General features: G+C 42.8%; 2 protein-coding genes across 4 annotated transcripts in view; both read left to right on the forward strand.

Moving 5' to 3' along the window:
• The window catches only part of mamdc2a (MAM domain containing 2a), a 37,910-nt gene extending 29,052 nt beyond the window's left edge, over positions 1-8,858 (forward strand). Inside the window, exons 11-14 of the mRNA XM_045695335.2 lie at positions 2,989-3,144; positions 3,303-3,562; positions 6,385-6,472; positions 8,017-8,858. Of these exons, the coding sequence (XP_045551291.1) occupies positions 2,989-3,144; positions 3,303-3,562; positions 6,385-6,472; positions 8,017-8,078 (566 nt within the window). The 3' untranslated portion in view covers positions 8,079-8,858. The remainder of the gene's footprint in view (positions 1-2,988; positions 3,145-3,302; positions 3,563-6,384; positions 6,473-8,016) is intronic.
• An 8,990-nt stretch (positions 8,859-17,848) lies between these two features.
• The window catches only part of slc39a14 (solute carrier family 39 member 14), a 46,576-nt gene continuing 45,084 nt past the window's right edge, over positions 17,849-19,340 (forward strand). For 2 of the 3 annotated variants that reach the window (XM_045695341.2, XM_045695336.2), the window contains exon 1: positions 17,854-18,097. The gene's annotated coding sequence lies outside the window, so the exon portion shown is untranslated. Of the gene's footprint in view, positions 18,098-19,340 lie in introns of all 3 variants that reach the window. The other variant, XM_045695338.2, reaches the window with a different exon arrangement.

Here is a 19,340-nt window from a genome sequence, read left to right on the forward strand (position 1 = left end):
TCACTACATAACCTGATCTGAAGAAGTGTCACAGGCTGGATGTGTCCCCGGGTCCCCCACTGGAGAAACCAACATCTTAACCATTAGAGCAAGAGGAAATTCCCTCTTGGGTCAAGGGCTGACACTGATTTTAAAGTCGCAGGCAGGGCTACCTTGCAAGCAGGGTTATCCTGGCCCTGGCCTTGCTCAAGCCAGAGTAGCTAGTAGCACGAGAAAATATTTCAAGCTGGAATAAAATCAGCTAAAACTCTCCTCTTTTCCTCATACTCAGGCCCCGGCTGTGGATATGTGGTTTTTGTTGCCAGCTGCTGGGAGACTGGGCTGGGTCCTTCAATTAAACTCTTACTATTTATAAGCTCTTAGGCTGCGTTTACACAGGCAGCCCAATTCAGATTTTTTACCACTAATTGGTCTTTTGAGCAATCAGATCAGATCCTTTGCCCATAACAGTAAACGCAGCCTTAGACGATCAGCCATCGTGGCAAACATCTGGTCTCGTCGTCTATGATGTTATACGGTAATTACATGGGCAGTGACGGCTTCTTTGCTTTGACAGCAGTTTCTCTGGGCCATTTGGGCTGAGTTCTCATGCCGCTGTGGTGAAAACTATAAATGAGGCCTTCGGAACGGTTTAGATGGGATATGATAATATTACTGCAACCTTTCAGAGACTGTCACAAATGAATTGTCTTTGATTGTAATTATAATATATTTCACATATGTATAACAGAAATACATTTCAAAGCACTTGTAAGGTTTTGTTGTAATGTTGTCATTCTTAAATCTATGAAATGACAAAGGACTGTCAACTATTAAGGCAACAGTTTTCTTCAAAGCGGCAGTGGATTTAGACTATTGTAGTCTCAAAGTAAACTGCCATTCATCAGGGCTGTGATTATGTTGCTAATGACTTTCATAACTGCTGCTGCTGATTCAGCTATGACCCTGGTAGTGAAGAGCAATGGGGAAATACAGCCAACCCATTCAGACGTCATTTCAACATCTAGTTTTGATTTACTTTTGGTTGAGATGTCGACTCACATGAATTCAACGTGAAATATATACACTGCTCCAAAAAATAAAGGGAACACTTAAACAACACAATGTAACTCCAAGTCAATCACACTTCTGTGAAATCAAACTGTCCACTTAGGAAGCAACACTGATTGACAATACATTTCACATGCTGTTGTGCAAATGGAATAGACAACAGGTGGAAATGATAGGCAATTAGCAAGACACCCCAATAAAGGAGTGGTTCTGCAGGTGGGGACCACAGACCACTTCTCAGTTCCTATGCTTCCTGGCTGATGTTTTGGTCACTTTTGAATGCTGGCGGTGCTTTCACTCTAGTGGTAGCATGAGACAGAGTCTACAACCCACACAAGTGGCTCAGGTAGTGCAGCTCATCCAGGATGGCACATCAATGCGAGCTGTGGCAAGAAGGTTTGCTGTGTCTGTCAGCGTAGTGTCCAGAGCATGGAGGCGCTACCAGGAGACAGGCCAGTACATCAGGAGACGTGGAGGAGGCCGTAGGAGGGCAACAACCCAGCAGCAGGACCGCTACCTCCGCCTTTGTGCAAGGAGAAGCAGAAGAAGCACTGCCAGAGCCCTACAAAATGACCTCCAGCAGCGGTCAGAAACAGACTCCATGAGGGTGGTATGAGGGCCCGACGTCCACGGGTGGGGGTTGTGCTTACAGCCCAACACCGTGCATGACGTTTGGCATTTGCCAGAGAACACCAAGATTGGCAAATTCTCCACTGGCGCCCTGTGCTCTTCACAGATGAAAGCAGGTTCACACTGAGCACATGTGACAGACGTGACAGAGTCTGGAGACGCCGTGCAGAACGTTCTGCTGCCTGCAACATCCTCCAGCATGACCGGTTTGGTGGTGGGTCAGTCATGGTGTGGGGTGGCATTTCTTTGGGGGGCCACACAGCCCTCCATGTGCTCGCCAGAGGTAGCCTGACTGCCATTAGGTACCGAGATGAGATCCTCAGACCCCTTGTGAGACCATATGCTGGTGCGGTTGGCCCTGGTTTCCTCCTAATGCAAGACAATGCTAGACCTCATGTAGCTGGAGTGTGTCAGCAGTTCCTGCAAGAGGAAGGTATTGATGCTATGGACTGGCCCGCCCGTTCCCCAGACCTGAATCCAATTGAGCACATCTGGGACATCATGTCTCGCTCCATCCACCAACGCCACGTTGCACCACAGACTGTCCAGGAGTTGGCGGATGATTTAGTCCAGGTTTGGGAGGAGATCCCTCAGGAGACCATCCGCCACCTCATCAGGAGCATGCCCAGGCGTTGTAGGGAGGTCATACAGGCACGTGGAGGCCACACACACTACTGAGCCTAATTTTGACTTGTTTTAAGGACATTACATCAAAGTTGGATCAGCCTGTAGTGTGGTTTTCCACTTTAATTTTGAGTGTGACTCCAAATCCAGACCTCCATGGGTTGATAAATTGGATTTCCATTGATTATTTTTGTGTGATTTTGTTGTCAGCACATTCAACTATGTAAAGAAAAAAGTATTTAATAAGATTATTTCTTTCATTCAGATCTAGGATGTGTTGTTTAAGTGTTCCCTTTATTTTTTTGAGCAGTATATTTTTTTACCATGTCATTGGATTTAGGTTAAAAGTTGGGGGAAAAAAATACTTAATTCATTTACCTTGATGACTTTTTGCAAATCCAATTAGTTTTCCACGTTGATTCAATGTCATCAGATATAATTTTTGTTGTTGAAATTACATGGAGACAATGTTGATGCAACCGGTTCTTGTCCAGTGGGAAAGGAGTTCTTCTTTATCTCGTTATGAAATCACTTGAGTCATCATTCAAACATCACTGTCAACTGCCAACCTCCAGGGAGTCAGAACACTGTTGATGTAGACAATAGATAGTTATTACCATGTATCTACATTTAATCAAGCTTTGCTGTCAGATTCCTTAAAACAGCTGTGTGTGTGTGTTCCAGGGCCGCTGAGAGCCCTGCCTGGCCAGTGTAACTTTGAGACAGGGGACTGTGGCTATAGCCAGGAGAAGGAGACAGATAAAGGGGATTGGCTCCGGGTGCGAGGGCAAACCCCCACCTCCTACACCGGGCCCCGAGGAGACCACACTACAGGGGTGGGTGAGTCACCAGTTCATTCATTCATCCATACACACACATAATGCTGATGATATGCTGTACTGTATGTCAGCAACGTGTTTGTATGACCCCTGATATCTTTCTCCTCCTGAGTGTTTACATTCCACCAGTAACCTGTCATGTCTCATCTCTCTCTTCAGGGTACTTCATGTATGTCGAGGCCTCCCTGATGCGTCCTGGTCACACAGCCCGTCTGCTGTCTTCTGACCTGAGGGGCTCCACGGGGCCACAGTGTCTGGTCTTCTACTACCACATGTACGGCTCTGGCACCGGCTTGCTGAGCGTACTCCTGCGCCGTGGCGATAGCGAGCAGGACGCGTTGCTATGGAGACGTCGCGGCGAGCAGAGCATCTCCTGGATGAGGGCAACGGTGGACTACGAGTGTGACCGCAGACACCTGGTAGAGAGACACACACAGCGACAGAGAGACACACACACACACAGCGACAGAGAGACACATACACAGCGACAGAGAGACACACACACACACAGCGACAGAGAGACACACACACACACAGCGACAGAGAGACACACACACACACAGCGACAGAGAGACACACACACACACACAGCGACAGAGAGATACACACACAGCGACAGAGAGACACACACACACAGCGACAGAGAGACACACACACACAGCGACAGAGGGACACACACACAGCGACAGAGAGACACACACACAGCGACAGAGAGACACACAGACAGAGAGACACACAGACAGAGAGACACACAGAGAGACACACAGACAGAGAGACACACAGAGAGACACACAGACAGACAGACAGACAGACAGACAGACAGACAGACAGACAGACAGACAGACAGACAGACAGACAGACAGACAGACAGACAGACAGACAGACAGACAGACAGACAGAGAGACACACAGACACACAGACAGAGAGACATACAGACACACAGACAGAGAGACACGCAGACAGACGGTCAGACACGCAGACAGAGAGACATACAGACACACACACAGACAGAGAGACACACAGACACACAGACAGAGAGACATACAGACACACAGACAGAGAGACAGACAGACAGACAGACAGACAGACAGACAGACAGACAGACAGACAGACAGACAGACAGACAGACAGACAGACAGACAGACAGACAGACAGACAGACAGACAGACAGACAGACTCAACAGCGTAACACTCACATCCGGAGAGGAAATGGGGACACATTTGTTTCATCAGACTCCATTGGAATAAATATTCTGTTTTACTCCATATTCATTGATATTAATGCTATTTTGAGAAATGTTGCTAGATTTCCATCCAATTGGCGACAGATTTTCATGCGTACAGTGAGGGAAAAAAGTATTTGATCCCCTGCTGATTTTGTACGTTTGCCCACTGAAAAAGAAATGATCAGTCTATAATTTTAATGGTAGGTGTATTTGAACAGTGAGAGACAGAATAAAAAACTAAAAAATCCTGAAAAACACATGTCAAAAATGTTAGAAATTGATGTGCATTTTAACGAGGGAAATAAGTATTTGACCCCCTCTCAATCAGAAATATTTCTGGCTCCCAGGTGTCTTTTATACAGGTAACGAGCTGAGATTAGGAGCACACTCTTAAAGGGAGTGCTCCTAATCTCAGTTTGTTACCTGTATAAAAGACACCTGTCCACAGAAGCAATCAATCAATCAGATTCCAAACTCTCCACCATGGCCAAGACCAAAGAGCTCTCCAAGGATGTCAGGGACAAGATTGTAGACCTACACAAGGCTGGAATGGGCTACAAGACCATCGCCAAGCAGCTTGGTGAGAAGGTGACAACAGTTGGTTCGATTATTCGCAAATGGAAGAAACACAAAAGAACTGTCAATCTCCCTCGGCCTGGGGCTCCATGCAAGATCTCACCTCGTGGAGTTGCAATGATCATGAGAACGGTGAGGAATCAGCCCAGAACTACACGGGAGGATCTTGTCAATGATCTCAAGGCAGGTGGGACCATAGTCACCAAGAAAACAATTGGTAACACACTATGCCATGAAGGACTGAAATCCTGCAGCGCCCACAAGGTCCCCTGCTCAAGAAAGCACATATACATGCCCGTCTGAAGTTTGCCAATGAACATCTGAATGATTCAGAGGACAACTGGGTGAAAGTGTTGTGGTCAGATGAGACCAAAATGGAGCTCTTTGGCATCAACTCAACTCGCCGTGTTTGGAGGAGGAGTAATGCTGCCTATGACCCCCAAGAACACCATCCCCACCGTCAAACATGGAGGTGGAAACATTATGCTTTGCGGGTGTTTTTCTCCTAAGGGGACAGGACAACTTCACCGCATCAAAGGGACGATGGACGGGGCCATGTACCGTCAAATCTTGGGTGAGAACATCCTTCCCTCAGCCAGGGCATTGAAAATGGGTCGTGGATGGGTATTCCAGCATGACAATGACCCAAAACACACGGCCAAGGCAACAAAGGAGTGGCTCATGAAGAAGCACATTAAGGTCCTGGAGTGGCCTAGCCAGTCTCCAGACCTTAATCCCATAGAAAATCTGTGGAGGGAGCTGAAGGTTCGACTTGCCAAACATCAGCCTCGAAACCAATGGACTTTGCGGATAAGTTTACTTCGATATGATGGTTGTTATATGTGTATTATTTGTTTGGTCGACATGGTGGGATGTTTTTGAGTCTGTAAAATGTATTATGCGAGAAATGGCGATGGAAATATCTTAATGCGCAAATATTGACATATATATATGCCAATATTTGCGCATTAAGATATTTCCATCGCCATTTCTCGCATAATACATTTTATAGACTCAAAAACATCCCACCATGTCGACCAAACAAATGATCTGTCGGCATTTAGAAAATTGTACCGAAATTCCCTTTTTTCTTCACAGCTGTTGTGATGTTTTTTTTTAATACGCTATGACTATACTCGCTTAAAAACTGTGGATGGAAACGTGGTTTAAACTGTGGATGGAAACGGGGTTTAAACTGTGGATGGAACGGGGTTTAAACTGTGGATGGAAACGGGGTTTAAACTGTGGATGGAAACGGGGTTTAAACTGTGGATGGAAACGGGGTTTAAACTGTGGATGGAAACGGGGTTTAAACTGTGGATGGAAACGGGGTTTAAACTGTGGATGGAAACGGGGTTTGAACTATGGATGGAAACATGGTTTAAACTGTGGATGGAAACGTGGTTTGTGATGATGATTTTCTTTGCCTTTCTTTCCAGATTATATTCGAAGCGATCCGAGGACCATCAATAAGAAGTGATATCGCTATTGATGACATTGTGTTTAAAAAAGGACCGTGCACAGCAGGTAGGCTCTCTGGCCAGGCCGTCATTGTAAATAAGAATTTGTTCTTAATTGACTCTCCTGAATAGATAAAGGTAAAAAAGAAAGGAGAAAAATATGTTTTTCAGGACATGAGAACACACATTACACACATTTCACAGTTAACACATTATACTCTATCTGGGGAAACTCCAACCAGTTTAGTATGACATCATTATGACAGGCTAAATCAACAGCAAAGTTGTACTCTGATACTGTAATCACTGAGCTATTTCTGTTTTGTGTTAGAATAGCTTAATGCTGTGTAGACAGGGACTGGTGTGGCCTGTACAGCACGTGATAGAATAGCTTAATGCTGTGTAGACAAGGGCTGGTGCTGTCTGTACGGTACAGCACGTGATAAAATAGCTTAATGCTGTGTAGACGGGGACTGGTGTGGCCTGTACAGCACGTGATAGAATAGCTTATTGCTGGGTAGACGGACTGGTGCGGTCTGTACAGCACGTGCTAGGCGGTATCATGTCTAATCACGGTTCAGTAGCTCAGTATAATAACCTCTTTCACACAGTGCAGTACAGCATCCTACCACAGGTCCTCAGTCAGAATAGAGACAGTTCTCTATACATAGAAATATTATGTATAGAATACACAGTTCCCTGTACATAGACTTATCAGGTATAGAAAAGACCGTTCTTTATACATAGAAATATGATGTATAGAATACACAATTCCCTGTACATAGACTTATCAGGTATAGAAAAGACCGTTCTTTATACATAGAAATAGGAATAGAATCAGCTCGTCCCCAGGCTACTCCATGAGAGCTGGCTGGGGACCAGATATACAATAGGAAAGACACCAGGTGTCAATTCCAATTTAATTTGAAATTCCAATTCATTTTTTTTTATTTACTCATGAAGTGGAGAATTGACATGGAATTAAATTAAATATTTTTTACATTTCCCAGGTAATGGAATTAATGAACATAGTATAAAAAATGTACTGTAAGATTGGTTTTGAATGGTTGCAACCTGTATTGCTATATTTTCAGTATACTTAAGTTGTCTGAACAGTGGCATGATCCGCCTGAGGAAATTGAATTCAAATTGGAGTTTGCAGAATTGTTGGGATAATATTGAATTGGGAATTGAATTATTCGATTTGACCTAACATGGGAATTAAGAGGAATTGAATTATCTCTGAATTCAAAGACTGACCTAGAATTTTAATTGAATTAAATTGAATACAGGGAGAGACAATTGAATTAGAATAGAATTTGTGGAATTCACCCCAATCATGATAGACAGTGTTATTGATTCCCTTCCCTTCCAACATGAGATTATCTCACAGATGCATGCACAGGAGGCTGCTGAGTGGAGAAGGGCTGATAACAATGTCCGGAACGGAGCGAATGGAATGGAATCAAATTCATAGAAACCACGTGTTTGATGCATTTCATACCACTCCACAGATTCCGCTCCAGTCATTACCACGAGCCCGTTCTCCCCAATTAAGGTGCCACCAACCTCCTGTTGGACTCATGTTAATATTTCCAATTTCTCTTCTAGATCCTGGAGACACAATTCCATATTCCGGCTTTTCAGAAAACTTCAACGAGATTGAGTACTGAGGGAAACACTGGATTGTCTGTGTGTCTGTGTGTGATAGAAGACTGGGTGGGGACAATGGTGAGAGCTTGTGTGTATGGGAGTAACTCCTGCGAGACCATTTACCTAGAGTAGAGACATGCTCAGTGCCAGTCATTAGTTTTCCCACTGTTACTTCTTCTTGTACAAGGTAGGATATAATGTAGGCTTACAGACCATTGTACAGTCAAAACTTTTTTGTTGTTGTAGAAAAGCATTCAATATGTTCAAACGTAATATTTTCTGGATGTATGTGTGTATGTCAATGTATTCTTACTCCTCTAGATGTATGTATTGTCAGTGCAGAAATATGTCGTTGGATTGTTTTAAAAACTCAACGTTTTTACTGCACAGTTCATGTCTGACCCCTAGTGGTGGGAGATCATAACTGCAGAGAATTCACACGTCACTATTCTGTCGACAATAATACATGAATAGTCTGTATACAAATGCAATAGTAAATATTCGACTAAACTTGTAAAGCACTGACCCACCTGTATATCGAATGTGTATCTAACATTTACACTATGCATTGCAATGATATCTAACTCCTCACTGTGACAACGGATTTGTGTCCAGCTTTAGGTCTGAAGTCAGAAGATAACCAGCAATTCATATATCAAAGTCTACTGGGATAGGCTACTCTTCTCTTTCTCAGGTTTCTTACTTTTCTTTTCTAAACATGTTTTCCTACGTATTGCTATGTTCTGCTGAAGTTTAGTATGTAAATGATGCTCTACAAATAAACGTTGAATTAAATTGCAGACATATTATTTGTTTTAATAGAACCTAGAACACTTGTCAGGGGAATTGTTTGACCAAATCAGTATTACTGTCTGATTGACAGTCAAAGGAAATAGAAGCGGTTGGTACCCTCACCTGGGAAGAACTAAGGCAGGAGTGACAATCTCATTCCATGGAGGGCCTAGTATCTGCTGGATTTTTCATTTTTTTCTTTCAGTTAAGTCCTAGACAACCAGGTGAGGGGAGTTCCTTACTAATCAGTGACCTTAATTCATCAAACAGGTACAAGGGAAGATTGACAACCTGCAGACATTCAGCCCTCTGTGGAATGAGTTTGACACGTGAACTAAGGGAACATGGTTGACGTGCAAATCAATATTTAATTTCAGTAAAGGTTCAGGTCAGGGTTAAGGATTTGGTTAGGGTTAGGGTTAAGGTATGGGTCAGTTGTAGGTTATGTCTAGTCGGGCTGTCAATGGGATGCGGGTCAGAAAAGTCCCTTTTTAACTCACCTACCTGCTGCTTTCAGTGTTGTGCCTTCTTATGATGTCACCAGTTTACAGTTTAAAAGTTAGTCTGGTAAAGAAGCACAAGGAACATGATTAAACAATCCATCTGTTTGCTTGCAGATGTATGCAGCAAAATACAGAGTACTGTTTTAATATATATTAATATAATATATATTTTTTATATTTTTGTTTTTGTAAAAGCATATTCATAATGTAACAAATTACAATCACAGTTTCTAGGAGAATTTATAGGGAAACAGTCGCGAAGCAGATAAAAAAACAAAACAAGCCATGTGTATTAAATATTTCAGGTTTAGATTTGCTTGTTTGAAATAGGATTACAGTAAAACTTATTGGCACGAGTACACAAATACCTCATTTCCTTTCACTTGACGGCTCGGTCAAACGCTACAGACTAGTTAAGGCTACTGACCAAGTTCACAGCTGACCAAAAACACTGACAAATAAAACAGTTAGCCAAAAACCAGGGAGCACACTCTAAAAAGAGAAGAAATCTGGAGTGTCCTTTAGGCTTTAGGGGTTCTTCAAATTGAAACTGTGGGTGAACCCCTAATAAGTTCTTCAAAGAACCCATTTTAATGGAGCCTCGAAGTACTTGAACTACGCCACCCCCCCCCCCCCCCCCCCCCCCATTATTAATAATAATCAGCATAACAATAATAACAATAAAACGATATTTTAGTTGTCAGTGTTTATTGTGATTTTAGTGGCAAAGCAGAATAAAAAAAATCTAAATATGAGGTAAACTCCCAGCAGAGACCCAAGTCCAATGGGTTTATCCTCTGGTGTGGTAATGTTAATGTGTTGATGTTCTCTGTATCCATAGCCAGAATGATTTTGCAGTGCAAGGTGATTGAATAGGTTTCCTGTTATATTCATCAGAGTTGTAGGGAGAGTGATGTCTGTGAATCCCCAAAAATAGTAATTATACAGATGATTAACAAAACATGCACACAACAGTATTCATACCTTGGTTTTTGTGGAAAATGGAAATGGTAAAAAACTGTTTTGATAATGGTTTTCATACACATACCTTGTCCATAATGTAGAGGCCTATGGGATATTCATTGAAGAGGTAAGGGAGGAGGATGGTAAATATGATCTGCATAACATACCAATTAACATACCTTTGTATGCCTCCTCCTCTTAATACCTGCAGACACAGACACAAAAGTGAGCAGGTCACTCATCTGCACCCAATACAGCTAGCCTTCAACATATTCTCATAGCCGACATATTCTTACTTCTTTGTTGATTGATATCCACTGAATTGTGGCCATTTTCTGTTTTAGAAAGATTCGCACAAATATGAAAAGATAGATGGTATCATAAAACAATATCTATTTAGATCATACTAGGGACAAAACTTACCTTCAATTGAGGAGATCTTAAAATGTTTCATTTAAGGGCCTGCACCAGCTGTCTTTCAAATTCAAATCCAAATGTTTCAGTTGGGGCAGTTAGGTTCTTGTAAGAAATCCCACCAACTAAGGAGGTTCCTTCGATGAACTCCACCTCCTATGGGGTTCTTGGAAGAACCTTTTTGGGGGCCATTTTCAGTGCCAAGAACCCAAAGGTTTTTCAAAGAACTTTGAGGATTTTATAAGAACCCTTGTCGAACCCCTACTTTTTAAGAGAGCAGCTACGTAGCTAGCTACCTAGTTTAAATATCAACAGTGCTCCTACAAAAGCATAACATTTGATTAACACTTGATTTAGCCTACGTCACCATCGATATTCGGTCTGGTTGGCTGATACGCGCAGCAGAGAGAGGCAGAAAGACAAGGAGAGGTAAATCAAAATCACTAAAATAAATCGAGCTAGCCAATGATCAGCTGATAGTCCACCCTCTTTTCCTGATGTCGATCATGTCTTTAGGAGGCAGTGAAACTAGTATGCTGATAATTTGTGTTGAGTGTGTTGCAGAAGAAATAGGCCAATGCTCTCAGTGCATGACTTGGGATGAAAGTACAGGAGCTGTCTTTCCAAGTCGGTCCATTAGACTATGTTCACCTAAATTCATAAATGACATTATGCAGTAGAGATCTCTGGTTATTTACTATTAAGATCTCTGGTTATTTATTGTTAAGATCTCTGGTTATTTACTATTAAGATCTCTGGTTATTTACTGTTAGGATCTCTGGTTATTTACTGTTAACATCTCTGGTTATTTACTGTTAGGATCTCTGGTTATTTACTGTTAGGATCTCTAGTTATTTACTGTTAAGATCTCTGGTTATTTACTGTTAAGATCTCTGGTTATTTACTGTTAAGATCTCTGGTTATTTATTGTTAACATCTCTGGTTATTTACTGTTAGGATCTCTGGTTATTTACTGTTAAGATCTCTGGTTATTTACTGTTAAGATCTCGGATTATTTACTGTTAACATATCTGGTTATTTACTGTTAGGATCTCTGGTTATTTACTGTTAAGATCTCTGGTTATAAGTGTTCATACACATTTTCCATGACGTCTCCATTAGTTTTAACCACATTTTCATGACTATTGTTATAGCCTACATGAAGAAGTAACCATTATTGACACTGGAAGGCTGATCCCATGTAGACCAACCGTGTCCTGCCGTTGATCCCTTGATCAATTCAAGGCACTTAATCCTCCACAAAGTAGAACTGGACTGTTAGTCACATGTTGTCAACATGTGGTCAACCCTCCATCTGGAGAGCTGCTGAGTGTGCAGACTTGGCGTTTGATCCAACCCTGAAACACCCAAGTCAGCTTATCAAGGTCCTGTTGAGCAGCTGATGTTTAGGCTACAGTGTGATTAGACCAGGGCTGATGTTTAGGCTACAGTGTGGTTAGACCAGGGCTGATGTTTAGGCTACAGTGTGATTAGACCAGGGCTTATGTTTAGGCTACAGTGTGGTTAGACCAGGGCTGATGTTTAGGCTACAGTGTGGTTAGACCAGGGCTGATGTTTAGACCAGGGCTGATGTTTAGGCTACAGTGTGGTTAGACCAGGGCTGATGTTTAGGCTACAGTGTGGTTAGACCAGGGCTGATGTTTAGGCTACAGTGTGATTAGACCAGGGCTGATGTTTAGACTACAGTGTGATTAGACCAGGGCTGATCTTTAGGCTACAGTGTGATTAGACCAGGGCTGATGTTTAGACCAGGGCTGATGTTTAGGCTACAGTGTGATTAGACCAGGGCTGATGTTTAGGCTACAGTGTGATTAGACCAGGGCTGATGTTTAGGCTACAGTGTGATTAGACCAGGGCTGATGTTTAGACCAGGGCTGATGTTTAGGCTACAGTGTGATTAGACCAGGGCTGATGTTTAGGCTACAGTGTGATTAGACCAGGGCTGATGTTTAGGCTACAGTGTGATTAGACCAGGGCTGATGTTTAGACCAGGGCTGATGTTTAGACCCGGGCTGATGTTTAGGCTACAGTGTGATTAGACCAGGGCTGATGTTTAGGCTACAGTGTGATTAGACCAGGGCTGATGTTTAGACCAGGGCTGATGTTTAGGCTACAGTGTGATTAGACCAGGGCTGATGTTTAGGCTACAGTGTGATTAGACCAGGGCTGATGTTTAGACCAGGGCTGATGTTTAGGCTACAGTGTGTTTAGACCAGGGCTGATGTTTAGGCTACATTGTGATTAGACCAGGGCTGATGTTTAGGCTACAGTGTGGTTAGACCAGGGCTGATGTTTAGGCTACAGTGTGATTAGACCAGGGCTGATGTTTAGACCAGGGCTGATGTTTAGGCTACAGTGTGATTAGACCAGGGCTGATGTTTAGGCTACAGTGTGGTTAGACCAGGGCTGATGTTTAGGCTACAGTGTGGTTAGACCAGGGCTGATGTTTAGGCTACAGTGTGATTAGACCAGGGCTGATGTTTAGACCAGGGCTGATGTTTAGGCTACAGTGTGATTAGACCAGGGCTGATGTTTAGGCTACAGTGTGGTTAGACCAGGGCTGATGTTTAGGCTACAGTGTGGTTAGACCAGGGCTGATGTTTAGGCTACAGTGTGATTAGACCAGGGCTGATGTTTAGGCTACAGTGTGATTAGACCAGGGCTGATGTTTAGGCTACAGTGTGGTTAGACCAGGGCAGGAACAAAAGCCTTCACTCCCAGTAGCTATCCTGGAGGATGGTTGCCACCTTTGATATAAAATATTGCAACATAACAACCAAATACTTTTGTCTTTATACAATTATTCCATCATTCAAAGAATCAGGAATCAAATGGATAAGCTAGGCTACTTCAAAGCAAGGTTGCTAACTAGACATATTTCTATATAAGGCTCAGAAATTCACGTTTCAGGGGAGATCTATGCACAGCAAGTTATTTGTCAATTATGATATTCTTAGAATATTTTCAACGTTGTTGCAATTACATGGCCATTGTTTAATAGATGGGAATCCCAGCTTTCCAATAGTGCAGATTTATTTAGGCCAGTGGAAAGGCAACAACAATATTAATGCTTAGTTAGCTATAGTTAACTACACAAAAAAATGATGGGTCAATTTTGGTCATTTCTGTAACCCAGCCCTGGGTCTCTATAGTACATACCCAGCCCTGGGTCTCTATAGTACATACCCAGCCCTGGGTCTCTATAGTACATACCCAGCCCTGGGTCTCTATAGTACATACCCAGCCCTGGGTCTCTATAGTACATACCCAGCCCTGGGTCTCTATAGTACATACCCAGCCCTGGGTCTCTATAGTACATACCCAGCCCTGGGTCTCTATAGTACATACCCAGCCCTGGGTCTCTATAGTACATACCCAGCCCTGGGTCTCTATAGTACATACCCAGCCCTGGGTCTCTATAGTACATACCCAGCCCTGGGTCTCTATAGTACATACCCAGCCCTGGGTCTCTATAGTACATACCCAGCCCTGAGTCTCTATAGCACATACCCAGCCCTGGGTCTCTATAGTACATACCCAGCACTGGGTTATTTTGACCCCCCACTGTTGGGTTATGTGAATGACCCCAAAAGTGGGTTTATTTAAAAAAAAAATTGCTGGGTTATTGTTATTCATGTATTTTTTGTCCCAGAAGTGGGTTATTTCTAGCTTTATTTCTGGGGAAAAAAATGTCCACCTTCTCTCTATTACAGAATCTGTTAATTTTCTAAAGGTAAAAATACTTCTAACAATAAAACTCTGATACAACGTTAATACACATTCTATGACATTCTTAAAATGACACAGAGCAAATCATGACCAAATTATAGATAATACAAAATGTTTATTTTCAGATATTAATTTCAGCTACAAAATGAAATCATGCAAAAGAAACACAAATAAACAAACCCTTTAGACACCAAATCCATCTTTTTTAAATTCCATTTAAAGCTGAGGAACGGAGCTGAAGAAAAGTACACCCTTTACCCTCTACTCCCCCAATCCATACCAGGTATCCATGTTCAACATGCACGTATGACCTTTACCCTCTACTCCCCCAATCCATACCAGGTATCCATGTTCAACATGCACGTATGACCTTTACCCTCTACTCCCCCAACCCCTACCAGGTATCCATGTTCAACATGCACGTATGACCTTTACCCTCTACTCCCCCAACCCCTACCAGGTATCCATGTTCAACATGCACGTATGACCTTTACCCTCTACTCCCCCAACCCCTACCAGGTATCCATGTTCAACATGCACGTATGACCTTTACCCTCTACTCCCCCAACCCCTACCAGGTATCCATGTTCAACATGCACGTATGACCTTTACCCTCTACTCCCCCAACCCCTACCAGGTATCCATGTTCAACATGCACGTATGACCTTTACCCTCTACTCCCCCAACCCCTACCAGGTATCCATGTTCAACATGCACGTATGACCTTTACCCTCTACTCCCCCAACCCCTACCAGGTATCCATGTTCAACATGCACGTATGACCTTTACCCTCTACTCCCCCAACCCCTACCAGGTATCCATGTTCAACATGCACGTATGACCTTTACCCTCTACTCCCCCAACCCCTACCAGGTATCCATGTTCAACATGCACGTATGACCTTTACCCTCTACTCCCCCAACCCCTACCAGGTATCCATGTTCAACATGCACGTATGACCTTTACCCTCTACTCCCCCAACCCCTACCAGGTATCCATGTTCAACATGCACGTATGACCTTTACCCTCTACTCCCCCAACCCCTACCAGGTATCCATGTTCAACATGCACGTATGTAAAACAACAACAACAATGAAACATAATGTATTCTGCTCCAGAGGCGGCCCTTTCATGACGGTGAATGCCAGGGAGCCAAGCGATTGTCTCCGAGAGTCAGAATGAACGGTTCGGGTCTCTTGTTCACCAGGCAGAGATATTCAGCCATATTGGTTCCAGCCTGGGGGTTAGAGAATATGATTATGAAATGACGATCCAGCCCTGAAACACTCAAGTCAGCTTATCAAGGTCCTTTTGAGCAGCTGATGGCTACAACGTGTGTTTAGAGCAGGGCAGGAACAAAAGCCTGCACTCCCAGTCGTTATCCTGGAGGATGGTTGGCCACCTTTGATATAAAATATAGCAACATTACAACCAGGTACTTTTGTCTTTGTGAAATTATTGTTGTTGTTGCCACCCTTGCACAAGCCTGCGCATCCACACACAAATTGTGGCCTTTCCTATTGCTCAGAACATGCTATACTCCAATACAGTCTATTGCTCAGAACATGCTATACTCCAATACAGTCTATTGCTCATAACATGCTATACTCCAATACAGTCTATTGCTCATAACATGCTATACTCCAATACAGTCTATTGCTCATAACATGCTATACTCCAATACAGTCTATTGCTCATAACATGCTATACTCCAATACAGTCTATTGCGGTGTGTGGGACGTTAATCTGCATTGAGTTGAGTCCAGGCACTTTGTGCATGGTTTACAGCAGGGGTGGGAGGAGCACTGAAATGTCCTACTCAAGTAGAGTTACTCATACTTCAATGACATTTGACTCAAGTAGGAGGTAAAATGACTGACTTTGAAAAATACAAAAAGTACTTGGAAAAGCTACTCAATAACAGTAATGCGAGTACTTGTAATTAGTTATCTCCCTGGCATATTACATAATTTATGCAGCAGCATACAAGACATGTTTGGCCTCACCTTGTTGTGCTGTGCTCACATGAACAGGAAGGTGGTGCGGTGGTCCTTTGTGGGCAAATGTTGTCATTAAACTTTATCAAAGTCTGGCATTCTCTGGATTTATGGTGCTTTCAAGACACCTGAAAACTCTGGGGGGAAAAAAGGTTGAATAATTATGACGTGCAAGAAATCATTAACAAAATATTTCTAAATGAGTTTGAGCTAGCTAATTCCACTCACTTGCTACACAGCTGCAACAATCCTCATTCCCAAGCTTGCCAGATCATTTTGATCATCTGGATTTGGTGGGAGAATTAACCCAACCACTGGGTCATATCTCAATAAGCCAACATCAATAACCCTGTATTAACAACCCAAGCTTGCTCTTTTTTAAAGAAAACAACCCAACCAAGTGACCCAATGCTTTGCAACCCAGCAGTTGGGTCATTCAAACAACGCAGCTAGTCTGTCATGTCGTGCCCTCTCTCCTCGGGCGACGGCCCACTTGCTCTGGAACAGCACAGACACACACTGAAGGGTCATTATCATAATGGCTGATACGTAGATTTTTAAAGTTTCCTCACAGTCAAAATTTGCTAGAAATAGTCCTCTATCTATTCTTTTTCAAATGTTTTGATGCTCGCTGACTGTCTATACACACACAGCCTATACACACACACCCTATACACACACAGCCTATACACACACAGCCTATACACACACACCCTATACACACACACCCTATACACACACAGCCTGTACACACACAGCCTATACACACACACACAGCCTATACACACGCACCCTATACACAATTATTTGAATAATTTAATGGATGTTTTGTGCACAAAGGTGATGACTAAAGTGTCTTATTAGGAATTTGCTAATCTGACTTCTCTATGTGGCCGTGTATAGAAATTGTCTTTCGGTGCCGTTCGTCAGTTAAACTGCAGTACTGAAGCTAAACTGTAGGAGCAGTCGAAACCGTGCTTCAAGACCGGAACCCTGGCTCAAGTCAGTGGTACCTAACTATTACCTATTAATTAGTGTCCTCTGGGAACCACTCACCAAATTGGGTCCTATCCTGTGACAAGTATATGTGGCATATCTGTTATATCCGCTTGAACGCGCTAAATCCTAAGAAAATAGTTTTTGACGACATTCATGAATGGAACGTCATCATCAACATGTAACTCCAGAAAACTCTTCAGTAGCTATATCAATGCAAAGCCTGCTAACAAGTCCTCATGTCTATTATGCCCTAATCAGAATAGTACCTGAAAATCCTATTTTATCTACAATATCAATTTTGACAATTTTAGAGGAGGAGGAAACATAAACACATTGAGTCAGATTGAAACCGGTCCAAAATGTAATGCACCGTAAGGGCGGTCTTTTAACTTCAGACGTCACTTCTTCTCATACAGCGAATTGTCCGACAAATCAGATCATATCTGGCACAGCGTTATCTTTAGCATGAGAGAGGGAGATTAAGTAGCCTTTGTTGCCTTTGTGATGCATTGAAAAGGGGCCCTCTTTAATGGACGATTGATTGCAATATATGCAAAGAAAGGAAGAGATCACACGTGCGGGAGTGAGTTAGCTAGCTAGCTGATCTCCTCCAGCCGGTAGGTGAGCATGTATCACATCATCCTATGATGCTTCAGCCTGGCTTCTTGGTCTGTCGTCGTAGCTTGCTAGCTAGTCTACGAATATACAATTTAGCGGACTATTATCAATGTTAACATGTATATTGTATGCATAGCTTTTGCTAAAAATGTGCGTCTCGCTGAGAATGGGCTAGCTGACAAAGCTAGCTAACAAAGCTAACTAGCTAACGTTAGCTGCTAACGTTACTCCTTATGAAGGGTCTTACATGTTCTGTTGAGACGCGGATTGGCCTTGGCAGACAAAACGGTCAAATACTACATTTAAACGTGAATCAATTCACAATTGCGGTACAGTTCAAGAAAAATAAAGCCATCTAACTTACTTTCATATGACATCAAAAAAATTGCGCGTATGCGAAATGTACACTTACTGTTTTGCCCAGTGTTAATAAAGGAGCTACTGTAAATGTAATAATTATGCATTGTAATTCCTTAAAATGTATTTAATGTCTACAGTAATACCGGAATAATAGTGTTACAACAATACCCCCCCCCCCCCCCCCCCCCAAAAAAAAATCTCTATATATATTGTATTGGGCTCCCAATACCATTTATTGGGGCATTATTATTGATCAACAAAACAAGGACCTGCTCTTGTTGTTACATTGACTGGGCCTGAGCTGCACACTAACTGATTGTTGTTACATTGACTGGGCCTGAGCTGCACACTAACTGATTGTTGTTACATTGACTGAGCCTGAGCTGCACGCTAACTGATTGTTGTTACATTGACTGGGCCTGAGCTGCACACTAACTGATTGTTGTTACATTGACTGGGGCGCTGAGCTGCACACTAACTGATTGTTGTTACATTGACTGGGCCTGAGCTGCACACTAACTGATTGTTGTTACATTGACTGGACCTGAGCTGCACGCTAACTGATTGTTGTTACATTGACTGGACCTGAGCTGCACGCTAACTGATTGTTGTTACATTGACTGGGCCTGAGCTGCACGCTAACTGATTGTTGTTACATTGACTTGGCCTGCGCTGCACGCTAACTGATTGTTGTTACATTGACTGGACCTGAGCTGCACACTAACTGATTGTTGTTACATGCAGTGAGTGGCACAATCAGTTATTGTTTACATATTGTGCAATGCTTCTAGAAATTAAAAATACAAGCGACAGAACCTAAGGCTGCTGCAAAAAGTCGGGTAAAACTCACCACCTACCATCAAAAGGACCAACAGAAAGTACAGGG

The sequence above is a fragment of the Salmo salar genome, chromosome 15, assembly GCF_965601325.2.
Source record: "Salmo salar chromosome 15, fSalSal1, whole genome shotgun sequence".
NCBI classification, from domain to species: Eukaryota; Metazoa; Chordata; class Actinopteri; order Salmoniformes; family Salmonidae; genus Salmo; species Salmo salar.